Genomic DNA, 20,216 nt, shown 5'->3' with positions numbered 1-20,216 from the left:
TTTGGGACAATGCTGTGTATTGTTATGCAGCACCATACACTGATCACTGGTAATTGGTTTTGTAAAGCAAGCGAGCAGAAACTTGTTTTCTCTTTGTGATAAAAATAAGCTGAACTTAACATTTAAAATCAGGTCGTCTTATAAATAATGTAATATTTTGGGATTACATGGTGTTTTTTCTCCTTCAAAGTGCTTTACAGGTGTTAATCTTAGTGACATTAGCCGTTTGCTTTTGATGATCTGAATTTTTGATGTTTGGGATGACTTTGCTTAGCAAAAACACAAAGGGGAGGTTTTGGTGCTGCTCAAGTCCATGACAAGGCTCCCATTAGGCTCCAGGAGGCAGCAGGGTTTCACCCAGGTTTTTCATGCCTACAGATGCTACAGCCACTAAGGGTAATTGTTGGTAGCTTGCTCAGACACCAAGTAGTTTGATGTATGCTACTAATGTTCATATAAATAATGCATTTGCAGGAACTAATTAATTAACATTGCCAGGTCCTGCTGGAGTTTTTCAGTACAAGGCATCCAGTTGAAATAGTAATTGACAAACCCAAATATCAAAAATCCCACGTGTGCAAAAATCCAAGGAACTCCAAACAAAGCACATTGTCCTATGAACACCAAAACCAGCAGCTTTATAATATTACAGTTCTGATAATGAAGGAGATTTGGCATTGCTAGGGTATGAACATTTTAATTGCCTGCAGAATTTCCAGCTATTGCTGGTGTGATCCATGTGAAGTGCTGACACTAATCTGTTAGGCATTCGAGGCACAAGTGTTTTCCCCTCAGCTACCCTTCATTAACTCCATTTGCACTGATTCTCTCCTAGAAATGAGTAAGCAAATGAAGAGATGCTTGTGAAATCTGCGTTTTGGGTCAGCATCAGCTTTACATGAGCTACCCTGCATTTTTGTGGCAGCATGGCCTATCTATGCTATAGCTTGTATCCCCCAGATATATGTGTCATCTGAGCTCCCGAGTTGCTTGGAAGTGTAAAATAGGATAGAGCAGTTGCTGATTCACTATTTGGCATTTTGTTACACATTTTGCATTTATTTCAAGGGTTGATATCTTTTAAAGTTTTTTGCTATTTCATGAAACATGCTTTAAGGCCAGGAGGAAACCTGTACTTCAGTTACTAAGGAGGAATTAACACGTTCGGAATAAGGAAATAATGTCAGTTTTGTGTAGTCCTGCATGCTGACAGCACAATAGTGATGGTGTGCATGTTATGTGCATGGCTGCCTTTCTGTGGCAGGGAATCTGGATCTGCTTTAGCATCAGTTAGAAAACCAAAGCATTTGCTGAATGCTGGAAGAAAAAAAAAATGGCTGAAATCTCCTCATCAGGATGTTTTATTGCCCAAACCACCTTATCTTGCAGAAAGCAGTAGGCTCTAAGATGAGAACAAAACAGGATATGGCTTAGCACATGAAAGATGAGAGCTCTGAAATTCTTCCTAAGGGTTTTTTTTTTCCCTCCTTAGCTTGAGGTTTTGAAAGTTGGTGCTTTTTTTTTTTTTTTCACCTTATGTTGATTTGGTTTTGGTATTAAATGCTGAAGTGGTGTAAGTGAAGCAGCTCAAACCCACACAGTGTTGTTTTATATCTGATGTGATGTGATGTAACACAAGGTGGCACAGCAGAACCTAATACTGTGCATGAGATAAGGCAGATTTAGCTGGAGATGTGCCTCCCACATCTTCATCAGGATTTGCACGGCAGGAAATGGAGCAGACTTGGAGGTGTGCAGCAAGGAGGGTTTCGTTCCACTCAGGTTTTCCTCATCAGGAACATACTGCCTGGGTGACATTTTGGTGTGCAAGTAAATAATGAGTTTTTATCAGCCACACTGCAGGTAGGTGCAGTAGCTGCTGCCTTGATTTAGCATTATAATAACTAGTCACAACAGAAGTAATGAGGTATCAGAAATCCAAGAAAGGTCTTTGTTTATCACTGTAATTAAATACATTTGAAGAGTCATTAAAAGCAGTAGCAGGTGGGTAAAACTGAGGAAGAAGGATGACTTTGTAATGGACTAGTCAATGGTTTTGTTCTGAAGTTGATTGCTTTTAAATATCTATCTGCATGTCTCTACATCTCTCCATTCTGAATTTAAATGTTTTTCCCTTTCTGCATTGGGATGTTATGTTATTCATTTTAATGTTTATTTTTGTCTCAGTCAGATATGCTTATTTTTGTGATGGTGATAGATAGGCAAACTGAGGCCTGCACTCTGGTGCCAGAGGAATGGAGAAGATTCGTTTAACCTGTGCCTTTTGTGCCAGAAGACCTGCAGTGCACCATGAGTTGGTCTTAAGCAGCTGGCAGGGCTTGTAGGCCAGACAGACTTGGTAGAGGAGGCTGAGCTTCAGGGACGTGACACAGCAGGCTGAGGATGCTTGGACAGATCAGGACCCTGTGGCTGGAGGCACATGAAGGTGATGTTGGTAGGGATGTGCAGGTAAATAGCAGTCCTCAGAAGTTTTCTTTCCATCCTTCAGGATTAGTTTCTGAGATGTACAGGTTACATCCTTAGAAGTAAGATCAAGTTACTGATCTATTTTAATAGAAAACTAGTTTCAAACGAATAAAGTTATGTTTTGTGAAAACATCCATAAAACCGTAGTCCTCTAGTAGAGCATTTTAGTGTGGCTTGTGTGGATGTGCACTCCCCAGGTCTGAACCTGGCTAAGCATTCTGTAAGTACTAGCTTATTATTAAGGGATGTTATGTATTAATAGCAGCATCAAACTAATGCCAAGAGGGCCGTGTTTGTAGGCATCCCCTATGTGCAGGCTGCTCTCCAGATATGAAATATGAGAATCTGCCATAAGCCACCCAGTTTGAGCACATGGATTTACACATTGTAGCAGTGCAGTGGTAAGTCTGAAGACAAACACTCTCACTGAGCAGGATAAATACAGATGTGACTAGCAAAATATGGTTTCTCATCTTTAGCATCCTCTATACTAAGCTTGGAGTGGCAGTGGGATTGGCCTGGAGGTGCTGCTGCCCTTTGGCACCCATGGTCATGCCATGGGACAGCCAGCTGGGGAGGGGAGCCATGGGACTGTGCATCTTCAAAACTGCAGCATGCCCCAAAAACTGTGAGATGGTTTCCAGAAATAAAGCTTGTAAGTCATGGATTTTATGGGCTTCTGGGAAAGGATAGGTACCCTCATGGATAGCCACACATGTATGCTTATGTATATGAAAACTGGATACATAATTCTGTGTATACACACACCCCTTTCTGTGTAAGAAGAACATGGGGGTCTCTACTTTCCAATTCCAGTGTTTAGCATCTGAAATTTGTGAGATTTCAGAAATGTAATGTCTATGTACATATTTGTTTAAATATCAACAAAGGTTTTCATCTAAGCATATGACTCCAACAGCTTGAGTTTTACAATAAGCACTTCATTTAATGAGATTCAAAATAAAAATACAAGAACTTTTGACATGCTTTCAACCATAGGCTAGATGGGTAATTGTCACACTAATTCTCAATCTCTTTATTATCTTACTGTCTTGGCATTACCTTTTATATATATATATATTACTGCCTACTTAAATTTATATTTTCATAGTAATTAAATAGCATTTTATTAGCCTGTATCTTTTTTTATCACTTCTAAAATCAATACTCATTTGAAATGCTGAAAATACGACTGAGCCTTTTAATGGCGAGGAATTGTTCAGCATCCTAACCAAAAATGAGTATTTGAGGCTAATAAAATTTAGCATCTTTAGAGCATCTAAAACTGAAATTCGTCTTAATGGCAATAATGTTCTATGCCTCATTATGTTTTTCGTCAGTGACAGTGGGTTAATAATGCCCAAGATGATCTCTTCAAGACATTGCTTGCTTGGCATTAGCATTGAACATTAGCATTAGAAATGTAGCATTTTTCACTGCATTTGGTAGTTACCAAACTTGATTTATGTCAGGGCTATATTACTGCAGTGTAAATTATTCTCTTGCTTAAAGCTTGTATTGCATAGCTAATTTTTTTTGCTAGTGCAGTGATGCTCTTGTTATGTAAATCACAATGACGAGCAGAAAAGTTTGGCAGGGACAGGTAGGGGATTTCTTCTTGATTTTTTTCCTTCTTCTCCTTATGCTTGCACAGACTTGCCTTTCTTGCTGCAGATTGTTCTGGTTTGGAAAAGATCAACTTTCCTCTACTCTTTTAAATAGTGTTTGTCCTTTATTAGAAATTCTTTGGCAATGGATCATACGGAATCAAGGGGATTGCTTTGTCACCACCAATCTCCTGTCCCCTGCTCCCCCAGCAGCACTAATGGCCATTAGCGTTAATTATTTAAAGTTCCTTGTTTTGCACACAGAAAGCAGCGATCAGTGTTCAGTGCCAGGTATGTGGTTGTGCACCCTCTGACTCCAGTACTTTACCTAAACCTCATCTTCCAAAGTGTCTATTTTCTTTGATACAGCCTTTGGGTTTTATTCAACACGGTGTAAGTGCTATTTAGAAAGCTTGAACGTTTTATTTTTTTTTCCAGGCAGGAACATTTTCTCTGTAAATGTTAACCTTTGGACAGAGTCCGAAATCTTTATTTTCTTGTGTTTTTCATCTCTGAATAATTTTCAGCACTGGTGCATTCTGGGCTGCAGGTGACATAAGGGCAAAACCTTATGGGTGACCTTTCTTCTTAGGCTCACCTATGGCTTATTTTGCTCTTGGATATAGATGGTCTATAAGCTGTCCAGGTTGGAAGAGTTAAGAAACTGTGAGAAGTGAAGATCTAGAAAAAGCTGTTCTTCTCTTTCATGTGCAAAACCACCCCAAAACTGAAAAATGTTGGGCAGTACACAGACTTTCTAAGCCATAAAGAAGATGATAGTCTGGCCTCCAGACTGGCCCTTAGCAATTCCAGGAGCCTTTGTCATATGGGTGGGTTGTGCAAACTACTGAATTGTTCCAACTTCAGTTGAAATCCCATTGAAATATTTAATTTGTGTGTGTGTGTGGTGAAAGGCGAAGTGTTCACACCAGCTGGCCTCCACATGTCCAAGCTGTTGGGATGGGTTGACTGCATGACTGTGGTGCCCAGAGATAGGTCTTCCTTAGGATTCAACTTTAGATAATTTTGACCTACCATCTCTAAAACATGGGGCTGTAGAACAGGGCACGTTGTGTCTGGTGTATATTTAGGTAATTTTGGGGCATTTGTGGCCTTCGGAGCTCTCACCAGAACCAGGCCCAGGCTGTGGTGTGGGGGTTTGTAGTCACACATTGCATTCTGTGTATGCTCAGTAAAGCAGAGTTTGCCTTGTGTCATGGTCTTCCCATGTTGCATAGGTTGTTGCATAAAGACAAAGGAGTTGAGGAAAAAAATGTTCCTCTAAAATGGCGTGTTAGAAACAGCAACACTTGGGGTCAACTTTTGTCCCATGTGTTCTTCCATGAACTCATCATAGATAGGGTTAGTGACCTTACAGCTTCCCAAAAGTTTTACCGCTCACGACTGCGCAGTTAACACAAATGATATTAAATAAGCTGAATTATGGATTTAATTCATGGGTCACATGACTCACAACGTAACACAGTGTCACGCAACAGAAATACAGCTCCTCATGGATAATGGCATTAAGAGTGCTGAAGTCATGCTGCAAAACTTGCTTAATGATTTGCATTTTTTCCCCTATGTTACAAAATGTAGTTGAGCAGATGGATGCAGCCAGCTGTACATTGAGCTTTAGGGAGTACTGGGGAGAAAAGAGAGAGGGTTTTGTTAAGATAAATGTAATAATCTCTGTGATAATTAGTTTAATTTAGATCCCTGCATCTGACTCATTTTTGACTAACCTTGTATGAAGTCTTTCTTGCTTTGCTGATGGGTCTGTGAATTTAGTTTGATTACAATCCCTTTTTTTGCTCTTGTGGATTGCTCACTGATCACTGATATTTTTCATTAAGCAGTTGCTTTATTACATTGTTATTTAGAGGGGAGTAATTTGTGTTTTCTAATTAATTTAATTCCAGGCACATTTAGTACATAGATACAATGAGCCCAATCAAGGGGTTTTAGGTCATATTGACATTGTTTACCAGATGTGATCGTTTGTTTTAAAACATTGTTAACTCTGTGGTGACAACAGCCCTGTTTGATTTCTTGACTGTTCCATTTTCTCTAATCCATATCTCCAAAACCCCCCAAAATTAAAAGATGCATTTCAGGTACTAGTGAGAGATGTCCATAGGTATCAAATCACAGGGAAATTATATTGCCATGTCAGTATAAACGACTATTATTCTATTGTTGGGTTTGATGGCATAGCAGGGACAAGCCTTCTGGCTTCTCCTAGCCAGGGATGTGAAGCCATTTATCCAACCACCAAAAAGCTGGATAATGCTAAGAAGATGCAGACTGGGTGTTTTGTCTGTGCTTGGCCCACTTACCTCTGAAAGAGTTGCAGTGAGGCTTCAGGAGAGAACGGGGCAGCCAGGAGGATGAGTTTCCAAGCAAGGCATGGCGTGAGCAGTGATGGGACATGTTAATGGAATCAAAAGGCCAGTGTTGTAATTCACAGTTGTCACTGTCCCAAATTCATAGGCTTGGGAAATGTTTTCACCAGAAGCTTTTTGGAAAAGCTCGGCATTTCCTTGCTAGTGGAGCTCCCAGGATTTGGGGGTTATTCAAGCACTTCATGTTCATCACTGTTAAATACTGTATCCATTCCATCATCTGAGCATGAAAACTCCCCATTATACCTATCATTTGCTCATTTGGCCTGCTGTGCCAGGAACTGGAGTTCTAAAATGAGACCCTAATTAGATGAATAAATAATATTTTCACAGGGAAATGTACAGGCAGGTTATTCCCCTGGCTCTAAGCTCGTCCCATGAAAAACTACCAACATTTGTTAACGTGTTCTGCAGTCACTTACTTTGGTAAGAAGTAAATTACTGCTTGTTCTGCAGCAAAGTCTGGCACAGAGCAGTGACACTGTAAGATTTATTGGCCTCCGAAGGACCCGCCAAACAATAGCTTTGATGTGTTTTGCATTATTTTTCAACTGTTTTCCATCTCTTCGGGGTTGGAACAGCAAAAATAATGACAAACTTTGAAGGAAAGGTTTGTTCAGTAGTTCATACCTACTAAATTTTAACATTCAATGCTTGTGATGCAATAGACTGAATTCTGATACAATTTGACCCAGCAGCTCACCTGCATTTCCACTTTATTTTTGGAGAGAACATTTAAAACATTGTTAAATCTTTTCTGTCTCATGCTGGTTTGTTAAGGGTGTGTGTGTGTGCATGGGGATCTGTTCTATCTATTGATTTAATAGGAAAGAACATCTCTTGGAGAGTAAACGTGTGTGCATGCATGTGGAAGGAGAGAGAGAGAGGAGAATCTCTATCTCTGTGTTTATCTCTGTGATAAATGATGCCTGTTAAAAATGTGACTTGCCATGAATGTTATTAGTGTTTTCCTCTTTAAGGGTATTACACAAAAGCAGTCCCCATCAGCAGAAATGAAGCTGCAGTCTTGATTGTTTAGTTCAAACAGTTTGATGTTTCATTGTCCCTCAATCAATCACTGCCTAGATGGGTATCAGCTATTGGCTGGAAATGCATCAGAGTGACATACAGAGCACTGATATTCCTCAAAATCTTGAAAATATTTAAAATAGTCATTACAGTATGCATCCCAGTCTGAACGCAGCAGCAAAGTGAGCTCTGATTATCATTTTTAATTGTGGATCTTCCCTATTCAGCGCTAACATCTCCCAAATTACCTTAAAATAAGCATCTTCCCAGACAGATTTGTAATTCACTTGCATTGCTTATTTTATTCTCTGTGTAAAAGTTAGATGAGGGCATGGGGTTTAGAATAAACAAAATGCATAAAGTAGAAAATGTAATGCAGCATAAATGCCACATAAATCACATCCTAAAGACAAAAGCAGATTTCAAACATCTGAATTACTGAGCACTTAATGTGGAGTGTAATCTGTGTTTTGGTTTATGTTTGTTTCTGGAGTGTCACACAGAGCAAAATACGGGGGGTTTCCTCTCTTCCAACAGCAAGGGGAAAAGGGAGGTCTTGAGTCAAAGAAAGAGCTTTCCCTGCGTTTTAGGTAAATCCCCAGACAAGTGTGTCCTTTGCTGCTGGCAACTGGACTCTATGCACAAGTAGTTGATTGAAATCTCACTTGAGTTCTCTTGCTCATGACAGACTGAGTAAGACACTGCTTCAAAATGCAAAATTGTCCTTGAAAAAACCTTCCCTGGTGCCCTCCCAGTTGTTTGTTCCTTTACATCACCTGCAATCTGTGTAAGCCCCCCTTCTCCAAGCTCCCTAGCATCTCCCCCAGGGTCAGGGCACTGGTAGTTCTGTTCTCAAGCCGCAGCTCTCTATTGTACCTAACAGATAAAATCTCAGGCTTCAAAGATTTACACTTCGGATGGACAGGAAGGAAAACATGTTTTTTCAGTAACATTCATATTTTTAGGGAGAAAAGCTTATTCTTCCTCATGTTTCTGTTTTCCTTTGCTCAAGCCCAATGCACATTTTCCATTCAAATATCAATTTCTAGAGGAATACTTTTTAAAAAATCAACCTGTTCCCCCTGCGCCGCTGCAATTGGTCCGATAAAATTGCTGAGCCGATCGCGTCAAAAGGAAAGAGCCTCGGCTTAATTGTGAGCTAAGTCTCCTGTAATCCAGGGGAGCATTTGAGATTCTGCCCAGGCGCTGGGTTTCAGCAGCCGCTGAGGGCTGTGGGTTTCTCTCGCAGCCTCCCGGCTGCTGCAGCACAAGTCAGCATAGCTAATGCAGAGAGAGCTCTCCCCCCGCTCCCTCTTCCCTGGCTCTCGCTCCCTCTCCCTCTCCCTGGGCTTTGATTCGATATGAACAGACTGGTAACTCCGATGTGAGAGCGAAAGCTGACATAACTCTGCAGATGGCTACGTTCGGATGATACACCTAGGGATTTTTCTTTAAGGGAAGGTAGCGCTTAATGCTAATGTTTATTTTTCCCTTGTTGCCATTTTTCAGGACTGCCAGTCCCAAAGAAGAGCCCAAAGTCGGTAAGCACTTTTCAGCTACTATTTCTGTCTGTTTGTCTGATTTGAAGGAAAAGGGCATGAGTTTGGCTTGTTTGCTTTCTGGGTCTCAATTGTTTTAAGTTGTCTTTCTGTTGCAACGATGATTACCTTGCACGGCTTCTGCTGCATGGGGAAATGAGAGAGGGATGCAGTACGGAAGGGGGACTTGTTTGCAAATAAAGCCTCAGGTTTACAAATCCGCTTCCCTGACAGATGAGCTTCTCTGTCGTTTAACTTACCAAAAAAAAAGCTATTGTTTCCTTTTGGAAAGATGGGAGGCTCCACCTTCTTGCCAGATAGCAATTCCTGTCGGGTGCTCATAGGCACCAACCTTTTCCATTAACTCCCTGAGTTTTCTTGAGTACCCTTGGCTGAATTATTAACAGAATGGGAAAGCATGCACATTGTCAGGAGAGACAAAGCATGAGCAGAGCATGGTTACAGTTCCCAGGGAATACAATCAGCTGTCGGAGTGCCTGCTCTGGAGGCATTTCCATACTGAGCAGGATTGTGCTGCAGGTGTAAGATTCCTCATTTTTTAAAAAAGCAACAACAGAACAATATTTTCTTGTCTCCCCGAATGTATTTCCATGTAAAGCTGTTACCTGAATGGCATCTTAGCTAGCAGCACGGAAGCCGTGATCTAAAGTATCATTAAAGCTCCGTTAATGATATTATGGAAGAAATTAATGTGCTATTTGTATGCAACAAAAAGAAATGTTTTATTCTTAAAGGGATTTAAATACCTAAAGCCTGAAAGTTTGCAGTTATCTGTAGAGAGTGAGGGAGAGACAGAATTCTCTGCCAGGAGCTTTGGGGAAGCAGAGCAAGTGAGGTATTTGCTGTGCTGTAAGATGGTGTGAAACTTCACCAACAGTCCCCAGTGGTGCCAAAACCTGCAGCTGGACACAGCCCACCTCACCGGAAACCTGGGCAAGAGGTTTAGGAAGCAGCTGAGCAGAAGGCTGTTGCTTTTAATACGAGCTCTCTGCTCATCCAAAAAGAAAGCCCTGAAATAATGAATGTGATTCTGGTAGCTTAGGGCAGCGCTGATTAAAGTCATGTGAGCGCAGGCCTCTACCATTGTCAGCTCGCATTAATGTTGGGAGGCAGAAGCGCGGGGCGTGCTCCTCGCAAATCACAGCCCTGCCAGCCCCTGCCCGCTTGCTGCTGTCACACACGGGGGTTATTTCAGCCTTCGGTGAAACAGAAGCAAGTGTGTAAAATACAGACATGTCTGGCACATTTCTATTCTCTGCCTCCACTTTTTCCCCCCGTCGGAGCAGGATTGGCTGCACGCGATCCGGACTCCAACTTCTGTCATTAAACCAGCCCTAATCCATGAGCCTTGGTCTTTCCAAAGCATGGATGCTCCCACTTTGCCACACGCACATTTGGCATCGGGTAAAGCGGGATCTTGCTGTGTCAGGCACCTCTGTGTTTGACAGCTATGCACAGTAAAAATCTGAGCAGCATGTAAATCCATGTCAGGATAATCCCACCTTGATGAACAAAGAGGCTGCTTACAAACAGGTGTAGCGGTGCCACAGCAGATTTCTCTCTACTGTTTGCTCTGAGGAGCCTGTCAGCCTGGGGAAAGCTGACATTCCTTCGCATGCCTCTCCCAAGCCTTTTCAGGGTTCTGTCAGTAATTTTTCCTACGGTCGTAGGCGGTGCTGTTGCCTCTAAAGTGCAGGATTCCCAAAAACCAGAGCCTCCTGCTCCCCTGGCTGCACACGGGATCGTTGGCAGCACAATTAGCAGCGATGTTGTACTCACTGCAGCATCGTGCGGCAGCTTTAATGAGCGGCCACTCCTCAGAGGGCAGAGCCAGCGTGGCAGAGCCGGTGCATCTGCTCCTTCCTCCCCAGGCATCGCTGACATGCAGGGGTTGACCATGGAAACCTGGAGCAAAGTGCCTCAGGGCATCTGTGTGCAAAGGAGGAAACTCCTCGGGCTTTCTGGGGTGGATTTACACCAACCCCAGAGCTCGTGTGTCCAAGGCGACAGTCAGAAGCAGGGAAGTGGGGGTGTCTAACACTGTCCTTCCTTGGTTTGTTGAAGGGCTGCTGCTCCACTGCACGGGAAAGGGGGAGTCCAGCCTGACCTTCTTGGCCATGAGGATTCTCACTCATGACAGGCCAAGAGCCAGGCCTGCCCCACCAGCACGGTCCCTGTCTGGGATACCATCTCTCTGAACTCTGCCCCCGTGTTTCCCAGGGATGCCCTGAATGCCAGGGACTCCCAGTTTGCTGCTGCACTGGCAGCGATGAGGTGAATGCAGGAGCTGCCATCAGAGCCGTGTCCCAGGGGCTGTCCCCAGCACAGCTGTGGGGGGATGTGCTGCCCAATTCCCCTGTGCCCTTTGCTCAACACACAAGGACTGTTTTCCAGCATTCCTTGTATAATAAGCTGCAGTTAGAGGACAGCACACGTTGAGGCTGGGAGCAGTTGGCTTTGATCTTAACTTGTGCTTGTTTTTCGTTTCTTTTGCTGTATCGGGGAAGTCACGACTCAGGTGTCCATCCTCTTGTGCTTTGCTCAAGAGATGAGCCCTCTCTCGTTCCCTCACATCCTTTCCCAAAGCCCAGACACATTCCCTGCTTACTGCCAGTGTCTGCTCTCCCTTAAATGAGTCCTGTTTTCTGTTCTCAGCCCCCAGTCCCGCATTCCCCAAAGGCCACTTTCAGACTGTTGGTACCTCCTGGCTGTGATGACGTGTTAAAGCCCCTTGGAGAGGTTTGTTGGTGCTGGGGCTGTGACACAGCCTGGGAAGTTTTTTTGCCTTCAGCTCAGTTTTGCTGGGCTGTATTTCTCAGTCTGTGTGTATCTTCTGACAAACTTTGCTCTTCTCAGATTTTAAGGAGAGTTTTTCAACCTTGGTGAAAGAGCTAAATTAGTAAAAAAACCCTTTCCAGCCATATGTGGGACTGGACATTTCCAAGTTCTTTATTCCCTTTCCCCTCACCAAGGACATGCTCCTAGCAGCTCTCTGTCCTGCTCCTTTTTTTTTAATTTCCCATTCTTTTTTAGATGAAAATGGATAATATTTTTGTATTGACCATCTAGAGATATACATTTTAAGCACGGAAATTTTCTAGTATAGCTATTTCTCCTGCAATTATTCTGTTATAACATGGATGAAAACAAACTTTTTTTTCTTTTTTCTTTTCCCTTGTTGCATGCATCAAAATACTCCACAAGGGGGCAAAGATTCCCATTTCCAGCTCAGTTTCCTGTTGCTTCCAGGATCAGCTTCTCCAAAAAGCTCTACAGCACAAAATCTGCAGCTAGATCATCAGAAGATGGGATCACTGCAGGGGAGATAAAGTGCTTGGCTCTTCCAAAAATCTGACTTTTGCTTTTGGATTTAAATAAATTCATTGTGAGCATAGCTGACTTGTGACCAAAAATGCAATTCCTACGCACAGCTAGTCCCTTACAAGAGATTTGCCACATTTTTTGGGTGGATAAGCAGCACCAGGGGCTCTGCCAATATCCTGGTTTTGTCAAGAAGAGAAATTGGTTCCTCAGCGACTCTGTACAAGACATCCCTTTTCATTCAGAGCCCAGGGGCTTCAGTAGGGTGTGACAAGCTCCATCTTCCCACGTATGCATTTTGTCACGGCTATAAAACAGTATTAAGGTGATTGTTTTATCCTGTTGTTGTATTTAAGTGTTCAGTCTGCCTAAATGGACTCGAGGTAGTCACCATAGTCTTGATTTCTAGCCACTTTTGGTAAAGGTCTTTCTGGCAAGCCACTGATGCTAATCAGCAGCTCTGAAGAAGATCATGGGCTCTCAAGAATCAGGGGTGCTCTTACTGGCTTGAGTGCCCCATGCTCTTGGTAGCTCCTGCCAGAAGTCAATACAGTTCAGCTGATCTGCTTTACTTGACACTAAAAACCATGATCAGCACCTGAGGGTGAGGTCAGAACTTCCTGCTCTGTCACCAGCCAGACCCTGTACTCATCTGCTGCTTTCCTGCCTATGTGTGTGAACTGAACAAGCTGGACAGTATGATTCAGACCCAGGAGGATTGGCCCTAAAAGGCTGGGCACAAGGCAGGAGATGGACAAGCCATCCTTTCATTGGCATTTGGTCAGCTCATCCCTCTTGGGAAAGCTCTATGTGTACCAAGACACAAACTTCATCTGAGCAGTCCCCATGGTAGGGACTAGGCTGGTCAGACCCCTGCAATTCCTCATGGGCATGACGTGCTGAAGCTACTACATGTGGAAAGAAGTTTGGCCCCAAACCTTTTAGGCCACCTCTGCTGATATTAAAGTCAATAAATACTGTCTTGAATAATTTAATTACATACATTTCTTATTGCCATGGTTACGTTCCCCTTCCTCTGGTCCCCTCTCAAACTCCTAAATAGAGATATTTTAGGCTTTTTGAAGGAGTTATTTTTTGGAAAACCACTGGTCCTGCTAAAGAAGCTCTCACCTATTTCTTGAAAAATACCTGGTTTTGCAATTGCAACTCTAGTTGAATGAGGTAGTTTTGCTTTAGATATGCTGACACTTCCATTTGCAATCCAAATACAAAACAGAATTCATAGCTTGTTCAAAATTTAAAGCTTTCATATCACAAAGTGAGAGCACTTTTTGAAGTTCAAACTTTGTTTCTTTTTAAATCAGGAATCTTTCAGAGTTCTCATTATTTCCCTAAAGGCTAAATCAAGCTTCAAATTTTCGTCCCTGTCCTCCACATTCTGTAACCAGCTATTTCCAGTGAGATTGGCCTGAAGTTTCAACAGGATGCTTGTAGTTATTTTAGTAGTTTGGCCAAACAAACCAATCCAGATGGTTGGACTGAGAGATGCAATTTTTTTTTTTGAGTTGATTATCCCCAGCATAGCTGTTTTAAATGGCTTCCTTAAAAATTGAAGGGCTGCATGTGAATTAGCTTCATTTACCACTTAAAAAGCTAAAAATGTTGGAAATTGGTTCAGATATTTGTATTTGAAAGTATTTGTATCTGCAGATGAGTAATCACAGCAGGTAAGCTTTGTTCAAAATTGCTTTAAAGGACAAAGGCAATTTCACATTCTAGTCAATCGAGATATTCTTTAAAAAGATGCTGGTAGTGGAGCAACAACTCCAATGCAAGGCTGAGAGGTCAAAATTATTTGGGCTGTTGAAGCTGAGATTTTTTCTCAGTGTAAAGCTGGAATACATGCAACTTAACAATAATCTTACCTGGGTTTTTGGGGTTTAAGACTCTAAAAGAGGGCACTTTGTATGGTGACTTTCTCCTCTGTAATTAATTCAGCTGTTCTGTGATGGAGCATTAGCTGCCTGGGGTCTCGTGTTCAGAGAGAGCCAAGGGGTGCCCAGACCTGTGGCCAGTGAGGCTCCCATGCTGATCCAATCTGTCTCTGCTGCTGGTTTCTCTCCCTACCCCAGCTTGGGTTCCTAGAGAGAAGTACCTGAAAGCACTTCTGTTGGAATGTTTTCAGGTACCCTCTGCCAGCAGGAGGCTTAAATTTCTGCCTGAGGTTTATTGATGTGAGTGGCTGACCCTTTTTAGCTGGGAAATAGTGGATGTTGGAAAAACAACCTGTGGGATGCTGTTTTTCCGGCCACCCTCTGTGTCACAGCAGCCCTGGGAACACAGTTCCCTGTACCAGAGTAGGTGGGAGACTGCATTCAACCTTGGTGTCAGTCCAAGGTCATCTCAAAAGAGCATTAAAAAGCATTTGCTGCACAGTGTGGGGAGCTCTTGTTGAGGATTTTGCTACATATTGAGTAGTACAAATCCTGGCAATGCAAATGTGGCTTGAGCACACCGTTGTAAATTTAAGAACTATATACCCTGCTTAGCTAAATATTAAGCAGACAGAGCTCTTGGAACGCTACTTTGGAATAAGTCCTGAGTTTAGATGGGTGCATTTTTCCTGTTTTAAAATACTTAATTAAAACAAATCAAACTTCAAATAGACATTTTTTACATTTGTTAAGGTCTGCAGAAATCACTTGGATGCTCTGGGGACCAGAGCCATTAAAGGGGTACTCTGTTGTCCACACACTTGTAATGTGGGGGGTTGCAGGAACTGTAGAGAAAAAGTGACCTTGCATAGTAAGGGCTGTGCTTGAATCTGCTTTAGAGGGACAGTTTGAGTTTTCACAGTGAAATCTGGTAGCTTTTTCATTTTCTTTCAGGCTCAAGTTAGACACAAATGTTATCTGAATAGAAGGTTGTTGGGATTTTCTGCCTTAATGCAGGAAAAAATAAGTACACTGAAACTAGTAACCTGTAATGAGATTTAGTCTGTCTTATGTGTGAGATGGGAAAATGCTTTTTTTTTTTTTAACGAGAAATTACTTTGTTTTGTATATCTCTTTCTGTCAGTCTGCCTATCAGAATCTGTCGCCGGGGAATTTAACTGTACCCAGCATTAACTGGGTAGCAGCAAAACTGTGACTTATATATTTACTTATGTGCATGCAGAAAAGCCTGATCAAAGAAGGGAGAAAAATTGATGGAAAACACCCACTCAGCGACCAATAACCGTCTGTTCTCTCTCTTCCACTTGCTCTCTTCCTTACAGCAACCACTTGAAAGGAAAGACAGCCAAAACAGTTCCCAGCAGAGCGTCTCGAGCCACCGCAGCGGGCACACCGCATCCCCCGTGCACAGCGCCCAGGTGCTGCCAGACTACGCTGCCCCCGAGGCGCCGGCCGCCGACCAACCGGACACTTCTGGGCAGAAAAAGCCAGATCCATTCAAAATCTGGGCCCAGTCCAGGAGCATGTATGAGAGCCGACGTGAGTATGAAGCAGGTGTAGTTGCTAAGGCTACGGCTACGGCAGCTGCTCCCTGTGTATTTTCTTTGCAAAGAACTGAATCTTTTTAGAGGTTTCTACTGGAAATGTAAGGCTTCCACTGGTTAATTTGGTGTCTGTCAATGTGATCCACTTGGTAGAGCTGCAGTTTGCTCTCTCATGAGGACTGGATTTAGATCATCTCTAGGAAAGGGCTCTTAGACCAAAGCTTAATATGAAAAATCCCTTTAAAATTAAAGACTTTCTTTTCCCCTATATTTTTATTGTACTTTTAAATTAGGCTGAAGGACAATTTTCGAGTTTGTTATCCAGATCCTAAACTCTTTTTTGAGGTTAAGATTCATTATCTGATATGCATAGGAATTTCAGTAAGGAGGGGAAGCATTTAGTTTGCTGAAATTTGTATCAGATGCTTTCCAGCCTCACCCTGGGGAGGAGAAAATTCAGCTGAGCCATTTTATTTCGACCAGAATGGACACTTTAACAATACAGATATTAAATGCATATTGTAAGTGGCTTTTATGGCAATTAATAATCTGCACACTTGGCTAGTAGTTCAGCAGGGTTTTGACTCTACTCCAAGACTATAAATATGGTTTCAATCAGTTTCTTCTCTGGAAACAAAATAAACACATTGGCTTTACTTTAATTGCACTGTTGAAGATGATCAAATCTGTAAAAGCTTCTTAAAAAGTTAGAGTGTTAGGTTCATTTTGAAAGGCAGTAGTTACTTTAGTTACAGAAGAGGGAGTTTCAAAGTCTTGGTGCTCTGAGAGTATCACCTGCAGATTGATTTTATTGTGCTAACTGGAAATTGATAAAATCAGTAAGAAATGAACCTTTACCTTAGAATGAAAAATGGTAGGACTTTTTTTTCTGACCAAATGAATCACTTTGAAGTCTTATATCCTGGAAAAATTAAATTATGAGTCACAGTTTCTTGGCTGAAGATGCATCTCTGGATTGAATGTCTCAGCAGTGCAGTTTGTAGGTGTCTCTGCTTCTGTGCACTGCTTCCCTTCGTATCCTTTCCTAAGGATTAGGTGTACTGACCCTGCGGGCTCTCGGGCCATGTCACGCTGATCTGCAGAGTGCAGTAACAGAACTTATACATGCAGCTCAGTGAAATAGGAAAAAGGGGTGAAAGCTGAGGGACAGCAACTCCTGAGCCCTGCAGAGCTCTTCCTTCTCCTGCCTGGGTGGACAAATGTCCCATGGCACTGGTATTCCTGCTGCCCAGCCTGCGTGATTCCTGTTGGTACTGCGCTGCCATTGCCTCTGACCCCCTGCAGCTGCTTAGCTAATTTCTAATTAACTGTTTAACTCATACTACTTAGTCATTAGTATCAGCTTAGCAGCCTTAACTCCTGCTTGTCTTTCCTGATAAAACCCAAGACTGAGCTGGAGAAACCCTGAAGTGCACAGGCAGGCAGTTGCCCTTCTGTGGCACCTCCAACACCATGTGCTAAATCCTTCCTCTTTCCTCGATGGCTGCAGTTACCCTGTAGAGGTTTTGTCCTTGGCTGGGACTAGAGCCCTTCCAGAGGCCTTTTCACAGTCTCTTGACCTGCTGGTTTCCCACACCCCACCTTTTCTTGTGCCACAATCCTCACTGCTTGGGCCTGTTGCTACACTGGGATCTGCTATACCCCTTCAGCTTCCCTGTCTCACCTTTCCATAGCCCAGCACCTCTGTACTGGGGTTGATCCTCTTTTACTGCTTCAGTCCTTCTCCTGCCTCTTCTACCAGATGAGACCTGTTTGAACATTGGTGCTTTTCTATGACCTTTTCATCCCATTGCTGTTCCCTTCCAGGAAAGTATTTTATGAGATTTCTTGGTTTCATAGATAGGGGTTTTTTGGAGAGTGGTGGAAGTATGATATGGTCATGTCTCCTTGTAAACCATTAGAAGTGTCCAAGAGCCTGTGAATTTCCTACCCTAAGCTGGAGTGAAACACATTCCCTGGGGATTAACCTGCACTCTTTGCTAGTGACATGGCTTTGCTGTGGGTAATGAAATGTGAAGAAAAGCAGGAAAGATAAGTGAAAAATGGAGTTGGACATGCTCTATCTGCTTTTGTGGTCTGATCCCAAAGCATGACTGGTGGTTTTATTTAGAGGTCAGTGGTCAGCTCCTCCTTCCCTCACCAAGCCCTTGTTTATCACCAGTCTCATAAGTGGAGTCTGTGGTTCACAGCTGAAGCCTGGCTCTGCTGCCCTGAGGGCTTGGGGTAAAGCACTGTGTTTCTTTTCCTTTGTTATGAACCTGAATCATCCCTTTGAGATTCATTCCCAGTGTTGCCCAAGCACTGGGTTTGTGGCTCTCGGGTCATTTGTAGGGAACTCTGCTGACACTGAGCATCAGAGTGTGTGATGGAAGAAACTGTTCCCTGGGAACTCCTGTTTCACTGTCATCTCCACGTGTTCTTCACGCTGTTCTTCATGTTCTTACACAGCTGCAGTTGCATTTAACTCCAGTGCCACCCTTGGCTGGTGGGAACACGGTCATGTCATTGCTTTCTCCTTTACTTGGGCACCCATTCCCTTGGGCATTGGGACTGTCATCTCCAATGACATCCATAGCTTTGGGTGCTGGGTGTGACTCTCTCTGCAACCTTCTGATGGAGGTGTGAGCAGAGCTAAGTGAGTATCTAATACTCAGCAGGAGGATGTCACCCTAGTGCCAGAGCTGAGGGTGGGTGACACATCCAGTAACCAGGGCATTTGGTGGGTTCTAGAAGGCTCCACTACCTGAGGAGCCCCAGCACAGCTCTTCTGCTACTGAGGCCAGGGCTTGCCCACTGTTAATTGCTGGCCTTAAATTTGAAAGAAAGCCTGGAAAGGGATATAAAAGAAGTACTGAATCTGTAATGAATACATACTGCCTTTTTCTCTGGGAATGCATCCCACTGTTACTTATATTAATAACAAGAATGTAGACACAGAAAGCAAAGGCAACATTTTAATTTTTCAGAATTTGTAAAATTCGTTCTTCCTCTACTTGAGTTGTCTTTGGATCAGTATTTCATTAAAAAATACCATATTTGCCTTATGTGACCTGTCTCACTGAAGTCATGGTAGAGCCCAATTAAGTTGAAAAGCACCAGCTAACCAATAATTGTGTAAAAGCATGTGTTTTTATTATTTACCCAATGCAACTTAATATGACAAAGTGCTCCGATTCTGTGGGGGAGAGCCACAAACGTTGCTTGTTTCGGGGAAGAAAAAAAAAGAATAAAAATTAAGCTAGAATGAATCATGCAAAGCTAAGCAAAGGCTCTGTCACTGTTTCTGGACTCTGGCTGAGGGGAAGCAGATTAGAACTGCCACTTTATTTCACAAATGCAGGTTAAAGTTCCTTCATGTGGATCTCCCTGGGGTGAGGGGATCAGACCTGCAAGGTGCTGAGTGTTTGGGCTCAGGTCCAAGGAAGCTTATTTTCAAGCTGTAAACCCAAAGGGATGCTTTAAGGCTAAGGCTGAGCTCAGATGCTCTGCTGCAATCTGGCCCAGAGTTACCAGTCTTTGCTGGATTAAGACATTTGAGAATAGCCAGCTTTGTGGGAATGTGAAAACAGAGCATTTGGTGGTGGTAACAAATGCACTCTTTGCTGGTGCTGAGTTTTAGCTGCCTGAGCTCCTCGTTATGGGTAACTCATTGCTGCTCGTGGGAGTTGTGTACATGAATCAGAGAGGAGGACAAACCCTTAAGGTTTAAAAGATGAAGCAGTTCCAAGATCCAGGAATTACATACTTGAAGAGCACTCAGAGAGAGAAACAGCAATTGAATGGCTTAGCAGAGAACCACAATTCAGAAACCTCACACTGTTTTATTGAAATATATTTTTATAATATGCTTTTAACTTTTCAATGTATTATTAAACTTCCTTAAAGATTAACACAATCTGTTGTCAAATTTTTCTCATGTGGCCTGATTGCTTTGCAAAATACCGTATCCTACATATGGCCATCTGTCAAAACAGCAGTGACAAAATGAATTAATCTGAATTGCAGATGTGTTAATGAATCCCTTTGAAGGACTTAAGCATTTAATTAAAAGTAAAGCAGAACACGATAGAGAATTTTTAAAGCTTTTAAAATATTCGAAGTTATCGTTAATATTTGAATTTTATTTTCAGACACATAATTTGTTCGGGAGGATTTTTCTCTCCCCAGATCTAATTAAAATAATACAAACAAGTCTTGACCCTAGCGTATTTGTTCACTGGCAATTACATAGAACTAAAAATATTTGCACAATAACACAAACATTAGATACTTTCCCCTTAAAATAGAAAAGAAGAATACTCTCCTGAAACTGCAGCCACCTTCTGAT

General features: G+C 42.5%; 1 protein-coding gene across 16 annotated transcripts in view; it reads left to right on the top strand.

Moving 5' to 3' along the window:
• Window positions 1-20,216, top strand: part of MAGI1 (membrane associated guanylate kinase, WW and PDZ domain containing 1) — a 336,356-nt gene that overhangs the window by 290,554 nt on the left and 25,586 nt on the right. For all 16 annotated transcript variants that reach the window (XM_069027545.1, XM_069027541.1, XM_069027540.1 and 13 more), the window contains 2 exons: window positions 9,038-9,069; window positions 15,647-15,863. In XM_069027545.1, the coding sequence (XP_068883646.1) occupies window positions 9,038-9,069; window positions 15,647-15,863 (249 nt within the window). The remainder of the gene's footprint in view (window positions 1-9,037; window positions 9,070-15,646; window positions 15,864-20,216) is intronic.

Source organism: Aphelocoma coerulescens, chromosome 12 (genome assembly GCF_041296385.1).
Source record: "Aphelocoma coerulescens isolate FSJ_1873_10779 chromosome 12, UR_Acoe_1.0, whole genome shotgun sequence".
NCBI classification, from domain to species: domain Eukaryota; kingdom Metazoa; phylum Chordata; class Aves; order Passeriformes; family Corvidae; genus Aphelocoma; species Aphelocoma coerulescens.
Note: the sequence above shows the minus strand (reverse complement) of the source record. Positions and strands in the feature narration are given on the sequence as shown.